Source organism: Acipenser ruthenus, chromosome 14, assembly GCF_902713425.1.
Source record: "Acipenser ruthenus chromosome 14, fAciRut3.2 maternal haplotype, whole genome shotgun sequence".
NCBI classification, from domain to species: Eukaryota; Metazoa; Chordata; class Actinopteri; order Acipenseriformes; family Acipenseridae; genus Acipenser; species Acipenser ruthenus.
The window spans coordinates 34,895,088-34,920,691 of record NC_081202.1 but is presented as its reverse complement, the minus strand read 5'-3'; the positions used below and the strand labels follow the sequence as shown (position 1 = coordinate 34,920,691).

Sequence of the window (25,604 nt, the reverse complement as noted above, 5' to 3'; positions counted from 1 at the left end):
TTTATCAGGGTGGCACACATCTCTGTGTATGTCCTGGAGACTGGAGCGAGGGGCTTCTCTTTATCAGGGTGGCACACATCTCTGTGTATGTCCTGGAGACTGGAGCAAGGGGCTTCTCTTTATCAGGGTGGCACACATCTCTGTGTATGACCGGGACTGGAGCGAGGGGCTTCTCTTTATCAGGGTGGCACACATCTCTGTGTATGTCCTGGAGACTGGGGCGACGGGCTTCTCTTTATCAGGGTGGCACACATCTCTGTGTATGTCCTGGAGACTGGAGCGAGGGGCTTCTCTTTATCAGGGTGGCACACATCTCTGTGTATGACCGGGACTGGAGCGAGGGGCTTCTCTTTATCAGGGTGGCACACATCTCCGTGTATGATCGGGACTGGAGTGCGTTGCTTCTCTTTATCAGGGCGGCAGTGCTGAGCGTTGGTGCTCACAAAAGCACAATATTCACTATCCAGTGTTTTTTTAAATTTTATTTAATTTAAAATTTGTGTTTTTATAGTCCTTTTGAAAAACGAGTTGTTTGGTTGTGGATTTCTCTATATGGCGCCTACCTTTTCCCTTTTTTTTTCTTTTTAAATAAACTTAGGGGGAGTCTGTTTTATGGCACTATTCAGTTGAACTTCCAGAAGAGCATTGAAAATGCCAAAAACTCAGGCCCCTTTATCTATCTATCTATCTATCTATCTATCTATCTATATATATATATATATATATATATATATATATATATATATATATATATATCAGGGTTCTCCCCAGGAATTCTGTACAGCTGGCCGGCAGAACATTATAGCTGGGAGCACTTTTAAAGGATAAAATAAACTTGCCTTACCTTAAATATATAATACGACAAAGAATTTGAATAATGTGTTGTCTTTTGTAGACTATCTGGTTGATGGTAAATTACTGTGCTTATTTAGGCACTCTACTATTTGACAGGGGAAAGATAACGCAGGTTTATTGGCGTTCACAAAAAAAAAAAAAGGTAACCTTTTCGCTTCCTTTTTAGCTTCATTATTAGGCTCATTGTTTCATTTAAATTGCTTTCTTTAAGTTTTCAGGGCATTTTGTTAATCCACGTCTATTGTTGTTTTTCGCTGTTCTACATTTTTGTAATGCAGCTGTTCATTTTAACCTTTTTTTTATACACAACCGTACTCACACACGTTTGGTCACCATCATAACTGTTGCATGAAACCGCAGTGTAATAATCCAGCACCTCTGCACTTAAGCATTTGTATGTCAGCTGATAAGTGTTCAGCTGATATCCCATCACGCCTTTCTTCTTAAAGGTGTACAGCCTCTTTACATGAACCCCCAATATCTCTCACAAGCACCTGGGTACATATTGTTACGATGTCACAACAAAAGGAATACGCTTTTTTGTTTGTTTGTTTTGTTTTTGGTGCATATGTATAGCTATTCTATACTATATATCACCTTACAGTACAATAATACGACAAAAAATGGACTGAATGATAATAACCGAAAATAATCTTAATATATTTTTAATAAAGTAGCCGGTGCAAATATAGTATTAGGCGGTGGATTGCGTCGATTGTCAGATTTTATTTTGACCCCCTGCATTCATTGTCATTATTTTTTTAGCAGCCATTTTTAAAGTTTTAGCCTCTCGAAGTGCTTAACACAGAAAAACCGCCCCTTCAACTCTCTGATTGGTTAAATGGTGTGTCAAAACATAACACAGCTGTCATGTGGTTCCAGGATTTTTTTTTTTTCAGAGAGCAACGCGCAACTGATCTAGTCTGCTAGAAGCGAAATCAATCCTTATTGTTAAATGCACAGTAGCATCTGCAAGACGGGCATATCTGTTTTTTTCAGCCGGGCGGCAACAGCCGGCAGAAAAGGCCTGGGGATAACCCTGTGTATATGTATGTGTGTGTATATATGTGTGTGTGTATATATGTGTGTGTGTGTGTGTGTGTGTACCGGTACTTCTAACACAGAACCTTGTGGTACCTCTGGTGAATCTGCCTTGAATCCTTGAGTGACCGCTGACTGACTGTAATCTACCTGCTAAGTAATTCTTAAACCAGTGCAATGCAGTGCCACCAAAACCCAATTGCTCTTGTGCAAGAGGGGATATTGTACAATGGTTCTCAAAGCAAAAGATTTGTCAGACACAATTTATATACATTATGAGGGCTGTATGATAAATCAGTATACAAGCCATGACAAGAGCAATGCAGTGGGGGTGTATGAATGCTGAATAGCAGTTACCATTAGCAACGACATTTAAAGGTTGACTAAAGAATGAAAGATCTTCAAATTTGTATTTTTTTTTGTTTTGTTGTGTTTTTTTCCCTTAACCTCTTTATGATGTCTGCTGTACAATCATTCTGACTGTTGCACATGGATGCATTGTGTGACATCTTTGAAATCAGGAAGTACTCAAAAGGAGCCGGCAATTAGGAGTCTATAGGCTCAGATGATGCCAGGTGGATTCTGATAGGGGTCTACAGGCTCAGATGATGCCAGGTGGATTCTAATAGGAGTCTACAGGCTCAGATGATGCAAGGTGGATTCTGATAGGAGTCTACAGGCTCAGATGATGCAAGGTGGATTCTGATAGGAGTCTACAGGCTCAGATGATGCCAAGTGGATTCTGATAGGAGTCTACAGGCTCAGATGATGCCAAGTGGATTCTGATAGGAGTCTACCAGCTCAGATAATGCCAGGTGGATTCTGATAGGAGTCTACAGGCTCAGATGATGCCAAGTGGATTCTGATAGGAGTCTACAGGCTCAGATGATGCCAAGTGGATTCTGATAGGAGTCTACCAGCTCAGATAATGCCAGGTGGATTCTGATAGGAGTCTACAGGCTCAGATGATGCCAAGTGGATTCTGATAGGAGTCTACAGGCTCAGATAATGCCAGGTGGATTCTGATACTACATAGAAAAGTAACTGAAATGGCAAACATCATAAAAAGGTAGGGGTTAGGTGAAAAAAAAGAAATAATTAAACATGTCAAGCTCCTAACCCTTTAAGTAATTGCTTGGGAGTGAGTCTTGTAGAAACACTGGCCTAATGATGAAACACCTCTGTATGCTAGCTGTGAGGGTATGGCATGTCTTCCAATAACGTGGTTGTGGGTCCTTGTTGTCAGGTGGACGCCTTGCGCCTGCGTCTTGAGGAGAAGGAGACGATGCTGAACAAGAAGAGCAAGCAGATCCAGGAGATGAACGAGGAGAAGGGCACGCTTAACGGTGAGATCCACGACCTGAAGGACATGCTGGATGTGAAGGAGCGCAAGGTCAACGTCCTGCAGAAGAAGGTAGGACTCCACCGTTACTGAAACTACCAGCACGCTGATTATAGACTGTGGTTCTGACAAGTTCCTGATGTACATGGCTTTACTGATATTATATATTAATGAAGATATCACAATTCCAGTCCTAGACCTGCCACACCACACACATTTATATATTTCTAAATATGTCAATCTGATACAATTAAGTAATAGAGGATAACTGGGTGTACATTATTGCAGATTTCACAATGGCAAAAAGGATTGTGGATTCCTTCAATTAAACACAGTTTATGTATAGACCCAAGTGAACATTGCTGTTAAGAGTTCTATTGAGTTAGATAAGATATTCAAACTAAGTTCCGTAACCACGACTATACATAGTTCAGCGTTGACATGTAACATTGATATTCCTTGTATTGTGTGAATGAGTTTCTGTAGTCTGTCATGATCTCACTGGAAGTTCCTAGAAAACATCTCTGTATTAGCTGGCCACTTCTGATGGTTTCCTTCCAACTTTAATATCTCAAGCCTACTTGTTGCTATGTAAATATGAGACACCAGAGGGCTAATCATTTATCTCAGTCGTATATATAGAGAGAGTTTGGCCAACCTTTGATCTTTTTTGATCAGCGAACGGCCGCAAGTGATTGGTTAATCCCTTTCATGTGACTTACATCGGCAGTACAGGCAAAATGTTGTCACCACTTTCTGCAGTACTGTACATATAAACATATAAACTATTTTTGTTTATTTTTGTTAACTGTCACTGTAAATTAATGTACAGTACTGCAGAAAGTGGTGTGTATGTATATTATATATATATATATATATATATATATATATATATATATATATATATATATCTATATACATACACATATAAAAAATACATATATGTAAAACTGCAGTGTACAAAACTGAAGGCATATGAAAGAAAAGGTTTTTTAAAAAATGTACACAAAGTTTAAAAGATTAAAAAATCTTTTATTTTCAGGACGTTTCTGGTAAAAGCCCTCCTTCAGCTGTTTAAAAAGAAAAGTAAACACCGTGCAGTAAACTTCTTATTATTCAAGAATTGTAACTATACAAAAATTGTGTGGATGATGTCATGATGATTAGAATAGAATGTTCGCTTCCAGAGGTTCCAAAGTTCCCAGTTTGAAGATAAACTCTCGTTCCTTTTGTTTCTGAGCAACATTTGTTCCATAGCACTGATTGATCACACAGACTGTGATGCCTTCAGCAGTGTGATCATCACTGTTGAAGTGACGAGATTCCGAATGCTTCTTAAGTGTTCTACAAACCGGTCTGCTAAACGCCTTTTAGTTTCCCTAATATACAGTGTGTTGCATTTATTGCAGTTAATGCAGTAGATTATTCCTTTAGAGGTACGTGTGTGTGTATATATATATCTGTATATATATAGATATATATATATTATTATTATTATTTATTTCTTAGCAGACGCCCTTATCCAGGGCGACTTACAATTGTTACAAGATATCACATTATACATTATTTCACATTATACAGATATCACATTATTTTACATACAATTACCCATTTATACAGTTGGGTTTTTACTGGAGCAATCTAGGTAAAGTACCTTGCTCAAGGGTACAACAGCAGTGTCCCCCACTGGGGATTGAACCCACAACCCTCCGGTCAAGAGTCCAGAGCCCTAACCACTACTCCACACTGCTGCCCAATATATATATATATATATATATATATATATATATACACACACACACACAGTGGTTTGCAGAAGTATTCACCCCCTACCAATAATGTCACATTTTGTTGAATCACAAATAATCTATGCACAGTTTTTCAAACAAACTTTTTTTATTCAAAGCTGTAGTGGTTAAACTTAACACTGTTATATGAGGAGGAGGTTAAATGTCAGCAAAACTTGCAAAGAAAATGTACAAAACGAAATTTACTGGTTGCAGAAAGTATTCAGCCCCTTAAGTCAGTACTTGGTAGAAGCACCGTTTGCAGCAATTACTGCTATGAGTCTTTTTGGATAGGTCTCTACTAGCTTTGCACTGTAGGATGGTGAAATTTTCTTCACAGGGAAAATTGTTTAGGTTCTGATAAGTTTGTTGGGGATCGTCAATGGACTGCAATCTTCATAAATTTTTGATTGGATTCAAGTCAGGACTTTGACTGGGCCACTCAAGAACATTAATTATCTGCTTGTTCAACCACTCCAGTGTGGCTTTGGTTTTGTGCTTCAGGTCATTGTCCTGCTGAAATGTGAATTTCCTCCCCAGTTTCCGAATCTTGGCTGACTCAAACAGGTTTTCCTCAAGGATTCGCCTGTACTTTGCACCATCCATTCTCCCCTCTGTCCTGACAAGCTTCCCAGTCCCTGCTGAAGAGAAGCATCCCCATAACATGATGCTGCCACCACCATGCTTGACAGTTGGGATGGTGTTGACTGAGTGATGTGCAGTGTTGGGCTTGCACCAGACGTAACGCTTGGAATTTAGACCAAAAAAGTTCAATTTTTGTCTTGTCTGACCACATAACCTTTTTCCACATGACTGCAGTATCATCTACATGCTTTTTTGCAAACTCCATATGTGCTTTAAGATGAGGCTTTTTGAGTAATGGCTTTTTCTTGCCACCCGTCCATAGAGGCCAGCTTTGTGTAGGGACCGGCTTATTGTTGATGTGTGAACACTGACTCCCATCTCAGACACAGAACTTTGGAGATCTCTCAAGGTCATTGTTGGCTTCAGAGTGACATCCCGAACCAGTTTCCTGCTTGCCTGGCTGCTCAGTTTGGGAGGACGACCTGATCTGGGTAGTGTCTGGGTGGTATGATGCATCTTCCACTTCTTAATGATGGACTTCACTGTGCACTGTTTTTATCTGTAAATCTTACTTATTTATATTTTATATGCATTTTTTAACTTTATCAATGTGGAGTAGTTTGTGTAGATTCTACACGTAAAGTCTAATTTGAAAGCGTTGTTATTATGCCTTCCTGTGCGGCTGTGAACTGCCGTAACCAGACAGGAGAAAGTCTATTGGAGCAGTTAGCTAAACTAAACAATACAGTAGTACCGAGTATTATTATAATGTCTATAGGCTAATCAATTAGGTTGCCAGGTTGCCTCATCTCATCTAGACTTTCCAAATGGCTCCAATACTTACTGGGCACTTTCAGACAGGACCGTTTTATTTACATAATACAAAAATAAATAAAAGGTTTTAACAAAAAGAAACTTGCTCACAGAGCGAAAATAAAACAGGTAAACAAAACAAAAACACGAACACAAAGTATAAACAACACCGGTCAGGCTGGGCAGTAGCCTTCACTGATCCTATATTTAATTTTTAGTTTCGTTTTTCTCTCTCTCCTCTCGCTCCTAACACACACCCCCCGAGTGCAGCAAGCTGCAGGTTTATATACAGGTGACCATCTCCTGACTTAGCAACAAATGAATCACTTAATTAATTCAGGAGATGGCCACCTTCTGCACGAGATTGAATTATTCCTGGCAGAGGACGAGTACCCACTCTCGCTTCTGCCAGAACACCTTTTAAATAAAACAATAACAAACAAAAACGCACAGCTACGCCGTCATATTTAAATACAATACATAAATAAATACAAAAACAATACCGACGGCGCTTCTCCGTCATGTAAGAACAATAATACATAACGACAATAATAATAATAATAATACAAAACAAATACAAAATAACACAGGGGCGGAGGGGGAAACCCCGTTCTGAAAATAAATAAACAGAACACTGTACAGGGCTCCTCGCCCTGTTACAGGCTGGTATTAAAACGTATAATGGGTGGAACTGCAATGAACTATGACTCTTATTTCCATCCCTGATATTATATTATTTCCATCTCATATAAAACCACACATGTCCTAAGTTCTACTGCATGCTGAGAGAATGTGTTCATGTGTCCGAGAGGAGGTATGTTTCGTTTCTTGGTGGCAATAAGGGTTAAACGTTCATGATTTCGGACTGGAGTCCCTTCTCTGTCTCCCCTGGTTCTCCCAGCTGCTGTATATATTATTTGCTTGTGCCACGAGTCGGTTCCCCAGCTGGGGCGGAGGAAAGTGGCCTCATTGTACCGACCTGGGAAGCTTAATGAAGCGTTGGGCCACGGGTCACCAGACGCCTTGTTTGTACCACTACCTCCTCCAACAACCTCATTGAATTCTAATAGGAGCACAAGAGCACAGTTAACAGTGCATTTAATTTACAGATTCAGAAATCATCTGCCCGTGTGGCTCCCCTGAGGACTGTTGAGTCTCCCAGTGAAAGAAAGGGTTAATTGAAGGGGGGGACGGGGGGGACTTTATCTCTTACCGAAATTGCAGGGTTTTTTTGTGTAAAATAATAGCATTATAAAATAGCTTGCATTTACAATTTTAGTAGTTTACCATTGAAGGCTGTATCTTGGAAACAGTTTCTCAGAATTTTAAATTAAGAAATTCTTCAAAACTAAAATGTTTTCAATGTTCGGTGGCTTACAATAATATGTCGATATGTCCTACAAGGCAGCATTGTGAAAGCAATGCATTTTGTTTAGTTTATAGTCACTTACTTCTAGTTTGCTCTAAAAAGGCATTTCTAATAAGATATTCTGTACAGTTGACCCTGTCTCTCAGGTAATCTACTGGCTTGTATATTGGATGTATCCACTCAGTTTTTAGATTATTGCTTCAGCACAAGTCACTGGAGAGTTATGAGGTCTTGGTTGAACGTTTGGGATGGTTTAAAAGTTTGTGTGTTCATGCAGTCTATTGAAGTTTGTGTTTGCTGCCCACACATGCATCGTTATAAGAATTGTCTTTTATCTTTGTGGCAATGCGCCCCGCCCCTGTGTGTATTTGTCTATGTTGTATGTATGCTTGCGTGTGTTAATGTTGGTGTATAGTCATTGGTACACGGGATATAAACGGGTCTGTGTTTCACGTGTATTTAAAAAGTGTAGATTTGTATTTAGGCACGAGGAGGGCACAAATCACTTCACGTGCTGGTTAAATGTAATATGTGAGCACGGGGTTGCACAGAATTAATTCACGTGCTGGGATTCAAGTGAATAATTAATTAGTAATTGAATCCCAGCACAACAGTATAAATAGGCACATTTTTAGTCAGTCAGGGTTGGGTGTTCGGAAGAGGAGAACGGGTGAGAGAGAGAGAGAGGAGAGTTAAAATAAGTAAGATCGTAAACGTAAAGTGTTTGTTCTCACCGTGTCTGTTTGTCTGTCCGTGCACCGTTTGTTTAGTGTTAGTCCGTTTTGTATGTCTGTTTATTTTGGCGCAAGTGCCGTGTCCAGTGTTTTTTGTGTTTCAAACCTTTTATTTTTGTTAATAAACGCTGAGTGCAGCCATTGCACTCAGCTCATCATCACCACCGTCTCTGTCTGTGTATTCCTGTCTGGTCTGACCAGGAGAGGGGGGTTTGTGAAAAAAAAAAAAAAAAAAAAAAATAGTAAAGCGAGGATGGGAAGAAAGAGCTGCAGGAAGCAGCAGAAGCAGCAGCAGCAACAACAACAACAGCTGCAGCCCTCATCCTGCATGCCGAGCTGGGAGGAGGACAGCCACAACGGGGCGCATTGCCACACCTTCTAGCGGTTGGAACAGGCAGTGACACGGTCTCTGCTGAAAGTGGCTTATCGTTAATTACGTTGTCCTAACAGAATATGACATCGGCCTGCCTCTGGACAATTCGTGCCTGAAGGCATAGATAATTGAATTATGCAGGAAGCTGTTTACCTCAAAGGAACCAACATATATATATTTTTTTAGCAGTTGTCAGCTTTCTTCCCTTCTCTTGATACTCTGTATAGACACCATGACATCACAGAACATGTTTGAACTGAAACCTTGCCACTGGACTGACGTGATTTGGCTTCGGCCTGTCTGGATGTTTTATGGAAGGTCTCTGCTGCACTGGAAGCACTTCTCTTATACGTGTGTGTTTGATACCTTTGCACTGCCATTTGTTCAGTAAGTCTTGCTCCAATGATGTTAGTTTAAAAAGGCAAACGTGTGCATTGTCTTCAAAATTGCTCAGGTGAACATGTTAATGAGGCCGCTGCCAGAATGTTTGTCCAACACCTGGTAATGCAAGCACAAAAACAAAGCATGCCTTGTGAAATCGGTCCCAATGGCGGCCATTTTCAAACTGTAGTAACTTATCTCTGATAATAAAATAATGAAACTAAAAATGCAAATTAGAGGTGCAGTCAGCACCCTAATTTCGTAAAGACATTTATCAACGATAATCAATGCATTGATGTTTTATTATTCAAAATAAACAAACGTTAGGTTTTTTAACAGAAAATCTAATAACTAAAAATACCGTTGTGCATAATAGTTAAACAAAAAGGCACGACTTGCATTCAAATTAGAACACTTCCGAGTATAAAAAAAGAAATACAAAGGGCTTGAGTTTAACAACTTAAAAGAATATACGTGCGTCTGTATCAGATTAACATTGTAATAATAAAGAATATGCCTGCGTCCACATCAGATTGACATTGTAATAATAAAAAAATACTATATTTTAACAGAAGTAATTTCTGAACTATGGTTGTTCAATACTGTTTACATTTTATGTCCAAAAGCAAAGCATTTGAATTACTCATAAACTCTGACTAATGTAACTATCACTAAATTCAGCTGCTTTTTCGGCCTACTTCTGATTTGTCTTATCCAATGCATAATGTAGGCTGGAAGTGTGTATCCTAGCAATACGCTAATCTACCGTACTAGCACTAGAAGCAGCGCACTCACACTCAAGGTTTTAATGCAAACCGGCAACAAGAGACTTAAAACTGGGTACTAATTCAATGCATCGATTCATCAAAATGTAATCGAAGCTCTGTACAATTTAAGGACAGATGATCAATAATCGATGCATCGATTTAATTGTTGTACCCCTAATGCAAATCCCATTTTGTTCATAATTGCTTCAACATTACTTAACAGGGCAAAACGGATTAAGTTGAAATACAAAAGGAAAGCAGAAGTTGGCACGCTGCTGGCCCATGCACTTTGAGCTTGCCCCACATCTGGCAAGTAAGGAATGATGTAGCGTAGTGAGATGAAACCGTCCCTGCCAATTCTGCCTTTCTATCCAGCTGGCTCCACCCTGCGGAATCACTAGTGATGATTGGCAGCTCCACACAGCCAGGACACAAACCTGTATGACTCGCCCTACACGCCATGCGGTTCTGCTATTACCAGTTGAGCCACTCTGGGATCCATCAAATTTATACTTTTAAAAAGGGCAAGCAAATTTACTCAAATATCATTTGAAAATAACCACATACATTCACCAGTACTCTATGGGGTCTGTTTCCATTGATTTAAACATTGGCACCTCTGAATACCCCCACCATTTAAAATCAGGACCAAACCTTTTTTTTGCTTGTACTATTGAGAGATTCACTTGGAAACCCTGTATGCTACACTTGCTGCGTCAGTGGGTAGTGTATATCACAAGGAGAAATGCAATTCCCTTTGCCTTTGACATCTGGAAGTTTTATATAACTTTTTTTAATTAACGAAGGATTCTGTGCTCAAAGCCAAGACAGAGAGAGACATCACCCTGGCTCTCTGCCACTTACTTGTCAAGCCCTGCTGATCTGCGTCTCTGAGATGATCTCTGAGACGTCTCATTTGCATTACCGAGCGACATGCAATCCATGGTATGCTTGGTGGCTTCTGGCACTTCACAGAACTTGAAGTCTTGAGATTCCTGTTTTTATATACATATAATATATACTATTTCATTTTTACTGAAAAGATGTAAACTTCTCCCAATCACCAGTCTTGAATTGTTCTGTTCTTTTTTTTTTATTTCCCTTTACAATACTGTACATAGTATTTGAAATATTGCAGTTTCTGCGTTCTTTTTTTGTTAGTGGGTACATTTAGTGTAAATCCTAGTGTTGCCTTTTTTTATAATGATTCTGATTTGATCCCTTCCTTTACCCTGTTTGTGAGTGTTCTGGTACAAGACAACATTTCTTTTAGCTTCTTGTCTGTGTGTTTGTTGCAGTTTTTCAGTTGCTTTACAAAACTTGTATTAACCTTAAAGATTTGTTAATAAAAGTTTTGCAAAGTGACTATCAGTAACTAGACATACACACTCTAAATATCATATCAAATGTCTAAATGTGAAAAAAAGCAACATTTCTGTTCACCTGATTTTACCAAACTTTAATTTGTCATACCTACTGTACATGCATACATACATGTATATATACACACACACACACACACAAACATATATGTGCATATATTAAGAAAAAGATTAAATGCATATTAGTGAATGGTGAGAAGTGCCTTTTATAATATATTGTGATTGAGATGTGTATCATGATACAAGACTGAAAACCACCTCATAGGTATTTCATTAAACATCATACATTCTCATCAGGACCGGAATCAGTATTGAATTGTGTGTTGGATCTACTGGGACTTCAGTGTATGGTTCACCCCAGGTCCTCATTGCACATCAAACACAGAAACAGAAAAAAATATTCTTTCACTTACCAAGAAACAATGAATTGATGTGTGTGTATTTGAGTTTGAAAAATAGCGGCTGAAATTTTTCATACCGTTGAATTTTAATAGAGTGCACAAAAAACAAGGTTAAAATAACGGATAGGGAGGGTTGCAGCAAACAAATACATTTTCTAGTCTTATCAGGAGGTGGATTTTGAACATCAACACTGTGTAATCAGGAGTGGGGGGGTTGCTTTGATGATCAGTGATAAGAAGTGCTCCCGTCTGAGGCTGCTGCTGTCTGAATTCTCTTTCAGCAGCTGTCGGGCGAGGTGGTGGGGGAGACACGTCGGGGTGTAATGATGATTAATGAAGCCTGGGTTGGCCCTCCCTCCAGGGGGTAGAGGAGTCTTTGGCACGTTCTACTGCAGTACACTTTCTTTTCCCCTTTTTTTTGTACAGTAGTTGGCTCAAATGTAGCAGCACACAGGTGAACTTTTCTAATGTCCCTTTGATATTCTGGTTTGGAGAGAGAGATGAATATACAGCAGGTAAGGGTTGGAAAGACGTGCATGATCCGTCCACCTGGATTAAACATTGTAGTTATAATACAAATAACTGGTTTAGTCCAATACACTTTCGTCACAGCCTCTATTGTCTTTATTATATGCAATAAATAAAAACTCTTAATGTCACTCACTGTTAATGTTGCCCTCCGCTTATTATCCCCACAGTGGAATCACAGTAGTTAGTATCACTCACATGTATCAGTCAGTCAGCTGATTTCCTGCCTGCTTATGATCCCTTTGAGAAAGTATACACAAAGGTTTACATGCAGGTAAGCTGCATATTGTACATGTAGGTGACGCGACGTTTTGAGAAGACAGTTGCACTGATGACTACTTTTGTAATTCATGTAAAACCTAGTTCTATATTTTGAGTTCCACAGCAAAGCAGGCATATTTGTTGTACAGTGCAATATCAACACTCTTCTGTGTTTTGAATGATTATTTTGGGTTCGGGTTAGGGTTCAACCTATCACCATTTGTGTTCAGTTCCTTTTGAAGTGATATTAAAAGGGTTTGACTGTATTGTGAAAATCTATTTTCTTCTTGCATTTAAAGCACTTCATTCGTTGTGATGGACTATCCTTCCATTAGTATTCTGTAAACTGGATGTGTAAAACGCATATACAGTTGTAGTCAAAAGTTTACATACCCCAATGGAAATCTATAATTCCGAGACATGTCTCGAAAACAAAGAATTTGAGGAAAAATCTTTTGTTGCAAAAGTTTTGCTTTTGTGAATGAGGAAAAAGTTACAAGAAGTAGATGTGTACAATTATTTATTTCTGCAATTTTTTTGCAAAACTCAAAAAATGCTAATTCAAAAGTATTCATACCCTGAGAAGGAACATTAAATTAACAGCTAGTTGAGGCACTTTTAGCAATAATAACCTCTTTTAAGTGATTGGGATATTTGTTAATGAGTTTTTGGCATGATTGTTTAGTGATTTTTGACCATTCTTCAACGTAAAATTGTTCTAGTTCATTCAAATTCCGAGGACTTCTTTTGTGCACAGCCTTCTTCAATTCATACCAAAGATTAGCAATCAGATTTAGATCGGGACTTTGACCTAGGCTTTTCCGGAACCTCGATTTTATTGTTTTTTTAACCATTCTGAAGTAGATTTCGTTCTCGTGTCAGAACATTCAGTTGCGCTTTAAACCAAGTTTTGTAGCAGAGGGTATCAGATGATTGGGCAACAGCCCCATAGAAGGATATTACCACCTCCATGCTTGACAGTAGGTATGGTGTTCTTTTCTTTGTACGCCTCACCAGACTTTCGCCAAACATAACTACTATCAGCTCGATTTTTGTTTCATCCCTCCACAGAACCTTTGACCAGAACTCGTATCATTCAAATGCCGTTTTGCAAACTTTATGCGATTGTCCTAGCAAATTTTTTCTAAGAGTGGCTTTTTCCTTGGCCTGCAACCATTGAGACCTTCACCATGCAATACTCGACCTATGTTTGAAATGGAAACCCCAGTCCAACGTGCAACCAGTTCACTTGGAATATCTTTGGCAGTCAATCTCAGGTTGTTATTAACCTTCCTCACAATTCTTTGTGAAAGAACCTTCTTTCTTCCAGACCGAGGGAGCGTTGTGGTAGTACCAGAGTCTTGTACTTCTTGATAATAGAAACAATAGCTGAAATTGGGATATTCGAATGCTTGGAAATCTTTTTGTGTCCTTCTCCAGCTTTATGACAATACATCATTTTCTGCCTAAGGTCTTCAGATCGTCAGCCCTCTTTATAGTAGGAAACAGGCGACAATCACGTTTCTTTTTTTCTGTGGCGTGAGATCAGCTAGCTGTGCTGCCAGTCAGGGACGACACAGAGGACAAGAGGCAATCCTAGGATTAGGTAGGATTATCAAGACAAGATGCCAAAAAATGATTATGGTTTTCTTACGTCAATGGTGAAAAATAATTGATGTTCTCAGCATCACAAAGCCACTGCCAAATCGGCACCAGGACTAAGAACATCATCATTATTATTATTATTATTATTATTATTATTATTATTATTATTATTATTATTATTATGGTGTTAAATACCCTTATAAAAGTTATATAAGGGTATTTAACACCTATAAAAACATCAATAATAATAATAGTAAAGTGTAATAAAGCATACTGAAAGCACGGTAAAGCATAGGTAAGCATTGTAAAACAAACAAAAAAATAATAATATGTTAAGCATAATAATAATAATAACAAACATGGTAAACTATGGTAAATGCGTAGTATGGGAACTGCAAAAATACTGTGACATTTTAACGGGGAATTTATTTTGGCTTTATTGGCGGTTTTAATTCTTCCACCAATCAGAGTGTGGAATACAGTAAGTGATCCCGACCTCTGAGAGACGGTATGCAGATGGTAAAGAAGCGCTGGGCAAGGGAAAGAATGTGTCAAATGTCAAAGTGAATATGAGAATGGCAGTGGGTGATGAAGCCAATTTGCTTGAATAAATTAAAAGCAGACCGGACATTTACATCAGTGGATTTAGAAAATCTGGAATTTGTGATGTGATCAGGAACTCTGAGGCAGTGTAAACTGCGCCTGCTACTGTGGTACCTGTACGACTGCTCTTTTTTGTTAAGCTGTTTTGTGTTATTTTTTTTATTTTTTTTTACAAGGGGTTAATTAAGTACTGTAACAGACAAAACAGTTTATTCCAAACTTGTTTGAAAGTCTGTAACAAAATGGTGCAAATTTGCTTTGGATTGTTATCGTCGATTCGTTGTAGATACGACTAATAAGACACCCACCGTGCAGGTATCGCAACATCCCTAAACAATATGTCAAAATAAATTAGTTCTGCACCATATAAAATGAGTTGATTTTGTCAGTGCTTGCTCGTCTATTAACTAGTTTTAAATTTAAAGCATTTTTGTTTTGGCTTTATTGTTAAAGTTTTCCCACGTGGCAATACTGTCCTACAATTACTAATGGATACTGTGATCATTTCACTGTGTTATGTTAGTGGACCATAGCTGTTTTAAAACAGAGTTAGCAAGTACCTATCATTAAAGTGTACTGCAGCTACTAATCCTTTCCAATTACTGGTATCTTAAAATGAAGGACTATATAACGATAATGCTTTAAGAAGGCCTTCTTTGTTGTTCTCCAAGTTGCTGCAGTGACATTGTAGCAGGCGCCGAGAATGAGATATTGTTTTAGAAGACAGATTTCTTTAAGTAAACATGTGTTTGAATGTTTTTGAAGTTAAAAGTAGAAATACAAGGAAACAATGTATGACAGATGGACAATAATCATATTCCTGTGAATTTGAATTGCTGTGGCTCTCCACATGCATTGCTGTCATTGGTCTCATCCCAGTCTGGATGAGTGATCTGTGCTAAAACATGGGAACCAGCGATTATAAACATTCCATAAATCACCCAGGCATGAAGATCAGATTGAGGAGCGCTGCATTTTTTGTTTTTTAATACGGATTCGGTTTGGGACTGAAACATAAATATTTCCCAGTTCTGTCCTGACATTGAGTTATTGAACCAGTTATAAGTCTCACTAGAGTCTTGAGGATATCTATTTTAAACAGTCAAGGCATATTCTCAGCAATACTATCATTTAAACAGTATAAAAATAAGAAGTTACTCAGAATAATATTGTAACAGCATTTTCACACATGCCACATTTCCATGTACACCATGACACCAGTCTGTAAAACTCATTATCTTCTTGTTCCAGTATCAAACTGGGGCAGTTCTGTACTGTATAATTGCTATTTACATTTATAGAGTCCTGTGGCAGGATGGCTCGCAGTGGTGAGGTGTGGTGACGTCACGGACCAGGAAGTAACTGAATCAAAACAGTGGACGGGCGGGTGAAGCTGAATGCTTCTGCACTCAGCGTATTTAATAAATAAATAAACAAAACAAAAGATTTAAACAATCAACAAAACAAAGGGCACGAGGGCCAAACGAATCAGACAGACAAACAAGTAAGTGTCGTGCTGGCTAATCCAGCACGTTTTAGCAATTGTTAAATTCTGTCTTCTCTCTATCTCCCCGTACCTCCTCTCTGTGCACCCAACCCTGCAGCACGGACAGCTGCAGGTTCTTATACTCTGGCGGAGGGATTAACTAGCTGTTAATTATCTTATTACCCCTCGGCCACAGTCTGCACGCGTTTGGTAAGGATGCATGACTGTCAGCTAGTTAAATAATCAGTAGCTGATCAGTCATGCATCCTCACGGGGTTTTAAAATATAAATATAAAAAACAATAACAAAAGACGCTGCGCTTTTATCCGCACTGCAAACAAATACAAATAATAATAAATAGGGGCGACAAGTCCCAGTTGAAATGGATTTAATCTGGATCTGCTTCTGACGGAGGTGAACACGTCTGATTTCAAGTCCACTCATATCAGTCTCAGAGGCAGGTGGAAGTGTGGCAGAAGTTGTTTCTTGCTAGTTTTATATTGTCACAATTGTGTGATTCCTTTTCACACCTTAACCATTTCAGAACAGGTTTAATGTGGGCCTGAATGCTCGTGCTCAATCTACGATATCTGACAGTTTTCTAAACACATTTTGCCATGGAAGTTATAGCAATCTAAAAGATGCAGGCAAGCAGGTTTATTTCCTGGCAGTAATTGGCACTCAGGTCACCTTTGCAGGCAGTTGTGGCCATCTCCAGAACACCCACACAGATCTTTCATTAACTTACTGACAAAGGGGGTTCCCTGATCAGTAAGGATCTCCTTGAAAACAGTTGTATGATTTCTTTAGCTATTGACTTTGAGGTTGTATTCCTCAATGGTATGGCTTCTGGGTATCGAGTGGCATAATCCATAATTACTAGGATGTATTCATGCCCTCGAGCTGGTTTATTCAAGGGCCCCACCAGATCCATAGCGATATGCTCGAAGGGAACGTCTATAATGGGCATGGATTCCAGTGGTGCTACAGGACTTACAAAACCGATCAACATCGTTTTTTATACCGAGCCAATAAAACCGTTGGAGAATGAGTTGTAAGGTTTTCCCTCCCCCTAAATGTGCACCAAACAGATGATAGTGTGCTAGTTTTAACACTATGTTTCGGAACCCTCTTGGCACAATCAACTGTTCAACAGGAGCACCATTAATCATCGTATTTCGATAAGTATATTAAATCATTTTTAACAGTGAAGCGTTCTTGTGGATTTACTACTGCATTTTCTACCGGCACACCGTTTACCTCTACTGCCCTTTCCCTAGTGTTCACTAGTGTAGGGTTATTATGTTGTTCCCTGCAGAACTGTTTACTACCACGTTGCAGAGTATCATACCGTTCTTCCTGTTCGAAATCCTGGGTCAGCACTATTTTGCTTGTTTCATGAACTGTTTCTTCACTACAGCATGGTGTTCCTACCCCCTTCTGTCCTCTTTTGGTATTCTCTCCTACCATTACCCGGGGAACCTCATTCTTTCTCCATTCTTTCTCCAGTCTGCGCTGTCGGCGTGATTTTCATGGTACCCTCTTTCCTGGTTCTGAAAATATCTCTGCATCAGTGAAGGGAAAAAGATTAAAAAGACTCTGATGATGATGAAAATTCCACTTCTTTGTTTACCTCAGGGCTATCCAGTTTCCCACTAAATTGTACCAGTTTCTTAAACCCAGGATAATCTCTACCCAGTATTACTTGGTGGGGCAGCCTGGGAATTACTCCTACCCTCATCTCTTGTTCAGCTTTTTCACAAGAGATTTTAAGCAGAGTGGTAGGGTAGTATTTGACATCCCCATAGATGCAGGTAATACCGGTTTTGAGATTATGATCAATTTTTCCAGTACCCACAAATTCGGGTGTCACCAAAGTCAATGCACTTCCAGAATCTATGAGTGCTTTTGCCTCAGTTCCGTTCACCTTTGCATTTGCAATATATGGCTTATTTCCGTTTGGTACCCTGGTACAATAATACTACCACAGAAATGTTGTACTGTGTTGCATTGCATCGGTTCTTCTATTCCGGGACAATATCTGGCTATATATCCTGGTTTCTGACACTTATAACAGATGTAAGTGCTAAAATCTCTGGTGCTTTCCTGATTACCCCCCCACACCCCGAAGTGGGTTAACTGCAGTGCTCTTTGGTGAGGGTGGTGGCTTGGCGAGCTCTTCGGGTGCAATCTGGCACTCCACTAGTGCCACAAACTCTTCAGCATTGGAAGGGTCTCATTACATACTGCAAGTAGTTGCATTGTTGGTTTAAAACGTTACAATTGTTAATGCTTGCTTCAAAATAATGTCCCATAATGAATTACAGTAACACAGCTTGCAAAATCACAACTGGCTTAAACAGATTTGTCTAACTGCTTCTGCACAATTTTGGTGAAAGATAACTACATGAATAGTCAGAGATTATATACAATGAAATCTTGTATTATATACTGAAATCTTGATGCATTTAAATGGGATTTTTTTTCCTTTGATTTACACAACCTACTCAACACTTTCAGTGTGTGAAAAAATGTGTGGGGGGGGGGGGGGGGTGAAAAAGTCTTCATTAGATAAGTATTCACCCCCTTTGCTATGACACTCCTAAATAAGCTCAGGTGCAAGCAATTGCCTTCAGAATTCACACAATAAGTTAAATGGAGTCCATCTGTGTGCAATAAAAGTGATTCACATGATTTCAGATTAAATACTTCTGTCTCTGTAAGGTCCCACAGTTGGGTAGTTCATTCAAAGCAAATATACTATCATGAAGACCAAGGAGCTTTCAAAACTCCGGGATAAAGTTGTGGAAAGGCACAGATAAGGGAAGGAGTATAAAAAGATTTCAAAGGCATTGAATATCCCTTGGAGCACAGTCAAGTCGATCATTAAGAAGTGGAAGGTATACGGCACCACCCAGAATCTGCTTAAAGCAGGTCATCCTCCCAAACTGAGCAGCCGGGTAAGAAGGGCATTGGTCAGAGAAACCAGCAAGAGGCCAATGACAACTCTGAAAGACCTACAGCGTTCCATGGCTGAGATGGGAGAAACTGTCCATGTGTCAACAGCAGCTCAGGTACTCCACAAATCTGACATGTATGGAAGAGTGGCAAGAAGGAAGCCATTTCAGAAAAAAGCCCATGTAAAATCCTGCTTGGAATTTGCAAAAAGGTATGTGGGAGACTCTGAAAATATGTGGCAAGATTCTGTGGTCCGATGAAACAAAAATTGAACTATTTGGCCTAAATGCAAAGTGTTATGTCTGGCGCAAACCCAACACAGCACATCACCCAGGTAACACCATCCCTACTGTGAAGCGTGGTGGTGGCAGCATCATGCTATGGGAATGCTTTTCATCGGCAGGGACTGGGAAGCTTGTCAGGGTAGAGGGCAAAATGGATGGAGCTAAATACAGGCAAATCCTTGAGGAAAACCTGCTTCAGTCTGCAAAAGACCTAAGACTGGGACGGAGATTCACCTTTCAGCAGGACAATGACCCCAAGCACACAGCCAAAGCGACACTGGAGTGGCTTAAAAACTGTGAATGTCCTAGAGTGGCCCAGTTAAAGCCCGGACTTGAATCCGATTGAGAATCTGTGGCAAGACTTGAAGATTGCTGTCCACCAACGATCCCCATCCAACTTGACAGAACTTGAACAATTTTGCCAAGAAGAATGAGTGAATACTGCACAATCCAGATGTGCAAACCTGATAGAGACCTACCCCAAAAGACTCACAGCTGTAATTGCTGCCAAAAGTGGTTCTACCAAGTATTGACTCAGGGGGGTGAATACTTATCTAACCAAGACATTTCAGTTTTTTATTTTTCATTAACTGTTGTTTCACAATAAAAATGATCTTGCCTCTTCAAAGTGTTGAGTAGGTTGTGTAAATCAAAGGAAAAAAAAAAAACCATTTAAATGCATCAGGATTTCAGGTTGTAACACAACAAACTGAAAACGTCCAAGGGGGGTGAATACTTACTATAGGCACTGTATATATAAAATCCCCCTATTTTAATACATTTATTCCTGAATGTCTGGACTGTCACACCTGTCATGCAAAACATACAAGCATAGTCCACTTAGCACCGAATGATTCATACTTTTGTGTTTGTTATCTGGGGGTTATGGTTTAATGTTGACAAGGTCAGCTGGCATTTACACAAATCTGAACACCCAGAGGAGAGGTTCCTGACCCTCAGCCTTCAGCACAAAGCTTTTTATCTGCAGGCTCGGGTGCACCAGCAATGAGCGCCGTGTAGCTGCTCCTCCACTGTTGCAAGGGTAAGTCCCCTGCTGCCTGTAGTTTCAGCATGCATGTAAAACAACCACTTTGTGCAATTGGTACAAATTAAGAAATATGTGCTCAATTAACCTTGCTGTTCAGGATTCCAAAAGACTGACATATCGAGGTAATGGGACTTTGAATAAGTTTAGGTAGCCAGTATACCAAGCTGTATTAGCCATAGGTGATCGAGTTTGGTATATTCTGCCTTGTTAACGGTATCCTTTACTGCATATATGCCCCTTTCCAATTAGAAAGATGCGCTGTATTCTCCTCTGTTCCAGCCACTGTTAAAGGCGAACTGATTTCTAGTGCATCAGTGCAGTAAACATCCAATAGTGGAATATTTAAAACAGTGAATTTGTGAAGGGCCCTTATAGTGTAGTACGTGTACATTTTATTGTCAACATGGTCTAACCTGTGAATTAACTACATTCTTGAGTTATCGAACCGTGACATTTCCTCGCATGGCATTATACAATTTCTTTTCAGTAGGTGTTAGTAGTGGAGCTGTTAAGTTTTTTTTTTTTTAAATGTGGATTACATCTTTAAAGACATTTGTTTTCAAAGTGTCCTAGTAGCTCGTAAATAGATCTCCAATTGTGCGAATGAGTCTGGTAAATGATTTCCTTTCTTTTAAATTGAGAAGGAAGTTTACAGATGTACAATCCTCTGAGTGTTGCTGTGATCCAGACAGTAAGTGCCTAAAGAGGTGCTTTTTACACTTCCTCTTCTATCAAAGCAGAGGAATGCCGTCCAAATCCCTGAACAGATTTGAAGCTTTAAGAATTTTGTGGCTCTTGACCCCCTAATCCGCCAGAGAGCCCAGAGTTATCCGCAGAATTTGAGAATGGATTTCACGCGGCGTGCGTCTCTCTCTCTCTCTCTTTCTCTCTCTCTCTCTCTTTTTATGGTATAAGCAAGAAATACATGCTTAATCTGATAGACTTTCACAGCACAACTTGTTACCCCCAGTTTGAGAACCCCTTCTTTAAGCCCTGTAAAACTCATGTCAGCCATACCATGTAGCAATACTAAAAATATATATACAATTCAATGAAAAACACATCAGCTAGAAGTCTTCCAGTGGCCAAATGTGGTCCTCCACATTTCCACCTGGTTTCTCTGTGAAGCTGTCTGGTTGAAGAGCAAGCAACATCTCATGAAGAGAACAGTGAGCAGGAGACTCTGAGACTGTGCCCTGTTTTTAATTGCTTAACCGATCAAGAGGTTTACCTAACTTCCAGTTCCTGTAAATGTATGATTTAATAATTTTCTGTTATTAATTAATACAGAGACTCTACTGACCTGTAAGTTGTCTACATATTCAGCTGATCCTATTTTTAAAGGTATCATTTAAAAAACAAACAAACTGTGTAGTACTTTCCGGTATATGGACCAGCGTGACTTATCATATGCACAAGTTATGATTTAAGAAATATTTAATAATATAGTACCAAAGTAAATATATATATCTTTTTTTTTAATATTTCTGAATAATGCATTTTCTATTTTTAAGTAGCAAATGCAGTGTTGCTGTTATAATCCGAGACCTGCTGTTCATCAGCAGTACGGATTCCATTATCTGTAACTCTTTGATGGATTGCATTTATGTATTTCATTTATTATCTTGTCACCTGCCGTTGAGGTAAAACACTTGACACGTGTCACAAATTATTTAAAAAACACAGCTGTTTTTTCTCCTTTCATTGGCAGCTATACCAGCCAAAGCTTGTTCCTCTCTTTTTAATTTTATTTTTTTAAATAAAATTGTCTGGCAAAACGTGATCCAATGAATCTTTTTCCAAACATTCTGCTATCTTCTGTTTAATGTAATCAGCAACTGATTGGTGGACACCGGGCGTTGGGTTAAAATAATGTTTATAATGGAGTTACTGGATATGTTTCAGTGCATTCCCTGGCAGCTATTTAAAAAAAAAAAACAGTAATGCTAACTATTACAGTTGGGTTTTACAAATCTGTGGTTTGGTACACACCATTAGCATTAAGGCTTTTTAGGATCCTGCATACAAAGTATTCAAAGTGTCCTACTAATACTAGTATGGATTAACTTATTATTTCAGGAGCCCAGGTATAAAAATAGCATAAAGAAAACCTTCCAACTAGTATTGGCACAGATGCATTACTGCAGCGCGAGTGGGGTGGGCTCACCATTACCCCACTGCTAACTTGGTGTCGCCTAATAGATAATCGTCTTTTCTGCAAACATATTAAAATTATAACCCCACTCAGACTTGCTCATTAAATATCATGGTGTACATGACTAGATCATCTTCAAATGCGTGCAAAGGGTTTAAATGATCAAAAACAAGTGCAACAAAATATATACTGGGAACGCACAATGAAAAACAAACATCTAAAAAAGGCACCAGTATTATTACCGAAAATGTTCTATATTGGCACAGGCCAGGGTTATAATAGCTCTTGGGTGCTGTCACTACTGCAGTATGTCACACAGGTTTTACGTGCTGTGGAGCTAGATCTTGGTGATTTTAAATTTTTCATGATGGGCAGCAGTGTGGAGAAGTGGTTAGGGCTCTGGACTCTTGACCAGAGGGTTGTGGGTTCAATCCCACGTGGGGGACACTGCTGCTGTACCCTTGAGCAAGGTACTTTACCTAGATTGCTCCAGTAAAAACCCAACTGTATAAATGGGTAATTGTATGTAAAAATAATGTGATATCTTGTAACAATTGTAAGTCTGGATAAGGGCATCTGCTAAGAAATAAATAATAATAATATTGATGCCTCTAATTTTATTTTCAATGCCATGCTACTAATAGTGGTGTGACGATTCACTAATGTCTCTATACAACATGCATCGTGATATGCAGGTCATGGTCCAGATTGGCTACTTGTATGATGTATGGAGCATAATACGATCAAATAGTCATTCAACGGTGGACTGTTTTGTTAAAAAAAAAAAAAAATTAAATCAGATGGTAGGGTATTCATACCAACTATAAAACACGTATTCCTTCAAGAGCCACTTGGTGAACTACAGTGAGCGTTGTTGTTCTTTTTTTTCTGGTATCACCATAGAAATGATACATACTTCTGTGATGTATCCTGTAAAGAAAGTGTCACGAATCATCGCTACACAATTAATTGTTATGCCGCTAATGTGCTCCACTCTGACCCATCGTGGCCACTGTGGTCCCTCATTCAAAGGCTTCTATCCATATGCTGTCCAGTGTGATTTCCTTTGGCTTCAATCACCATATAGACGTAACGTAAAGAAAGTATCACAATTGATGGATCCATGATGAATCTTTACGCCCCTGTTTGCTAACATACTGCTCTTGGTGTTTTTGTTCCTGTGCAGATCGAGAACTTGCAGGAGCAGCTCCGGGACAAGGAGAAGCAGATGGCCAGCCTGAAGGAGCGGGTGAAGTCTCTGCAGACCGACACCTCCAACACGGACACCGCTCTGACCACGCTGGAGGAGGCTCTGGCTGAGAAGGTCAGTGCGCCACACCTAAACCTGGGGTGTCCCCCACACTGGGCCGTTCTGATAAGAATCTACTGTATCAAATCTCCCTTATCAAGTACAGCATTGGCAGAGTCTCGGGGAAGACAATCGGGCATGTACAGCCTGGAGTGCTGATTCTCAACCCATCTAGCAACAATCAGGCTCTTCCCTGAAGAAAAAACAGAGCAGAACAAGAAACACAGCATTTTTAAAACTGAAAATCAAAACAAAAGGAGCTAGAAGTTTGTAAGTGACCCTTTGCATTGATGCAGACACCCCTCCCTGCCGGTGACAGAGGAATGCATTGTGCTGTCAGTGTGTTCGAGGAGGAATTCCATGAACATTATACTGCGCTTGACCTGGTTTCAAACAGAGGTGCTGTGGGGTCGCTCCCACTGTCACTTTTAATCAATGCCATGTTCTGATATTCCAGCTCTGTGTGAAATGCAGGGAATGTTTGAGGCGCTGCTAGCCCCCCTATTGTTTGGATTCATGCAATAGTGTCCTTGAGCAGGGTGACTCTGCACCTGATCGCCTGGATGTGGGGATAAAAAGCTAAAATAATGCACAGCTCAAACCTCATTCTTCCACTTAGGAACAGAAATATGTACTCATTTAATTGTATCATTAGTGTCATTACGCACATATCCCCAGTGTCGCACAGCAGGGGCAATTATGTCATGGGATGAAGGGTTATGTAAGTTTCGATGTAATGTATTTTTCCTCTTCACTATTTATTCTGGTGATTTGAGGTTACTGGAGGTTGATGAGGCTTGCCTTGTATTTAACCACACAATCCCTTACTCTTTGTAAAAGCCATTCCTGCTGCCAGTCCATTCTAGAGACAATGTTACGTTTTCTGTAGCTATACAACACTCAACAGCAGTACATTTAGAAATACTAAAATAAATGTTATAATAACAAACATTTTGCTTACAAGCCTTCAGTGTTTCACCCCACTCATTCTGAAAGTACTGGAATGTATTCATCTTGCAGAGGCGTGACTGGTGCTAGTTACAGTAGGTCATGTGCAGTAAGCAAGGAATAAATGGCAACTCTGGAAAGAAAAGGTAGAAAAATTAAAGAAAAGAGAAAGGACAGGCGAGTATTTCTAAATAGGGGTCCTGAAAGAGCTCGATTTTTACACCCCCCCCAAATTTGTTAACAGATCTTTTCACTAATGTTGTGTAGCTGCTATAAATCAGAGATACTTTCTTGTGTGTTAAATGGAAGTTAATTAAAATGTAAAGTATCTGTTTTTTTTTAAAAATTGACTCGAAATCCTCAAAGAAACTTAAATTTAGTGACAAACGTTTTGACTCAGTCTTTTTCAATTTCTAAATGTATTTTATTTAATTGTTTTTTTAAATTTATTTATTTTTTTAATTTAGTGGTCGCCAATTATTTTTATTGTTTTCTCCCCAATTTAGTAATGTCCAATTAGTTTTAGGCTCAGCCCACCGTTACCACCCCTGCGCTGACTCGGAGGGGCGAAGACGAACACACGCTGTCC

General features: G+C 39.4%; 1 protein-coding gene across 15 annotated transcripts in view; it reads left to right on the top strand.

Moving 5' to 3' along the window:
* Positions 1–25,604, top strand: part of LOC117419463 (ELKS/Rab6-interacting/CAST family member 1) — a 357,387-nt gene that overhangs the window by 86,051 nt on the left and 245,732 nt on the right. For all 15 annotated transcript variants that reach the window (XM_058986432.1, XM_058986434.1, XM_058986433.1 and 12 more), the window contains 2 exons: positions 3,143–3,310; positions 23,945–24,082. In XM_058986432.1, coding sequence (XP_058842415.1) covers positions 3,143–3,310; positions 23,945–24,082 — 306 coding nt within the window. The remainder of the gene's footprint in view (positions 1–3,142; positions 3,311–23,944; positions 24,083–25,604) is intronic.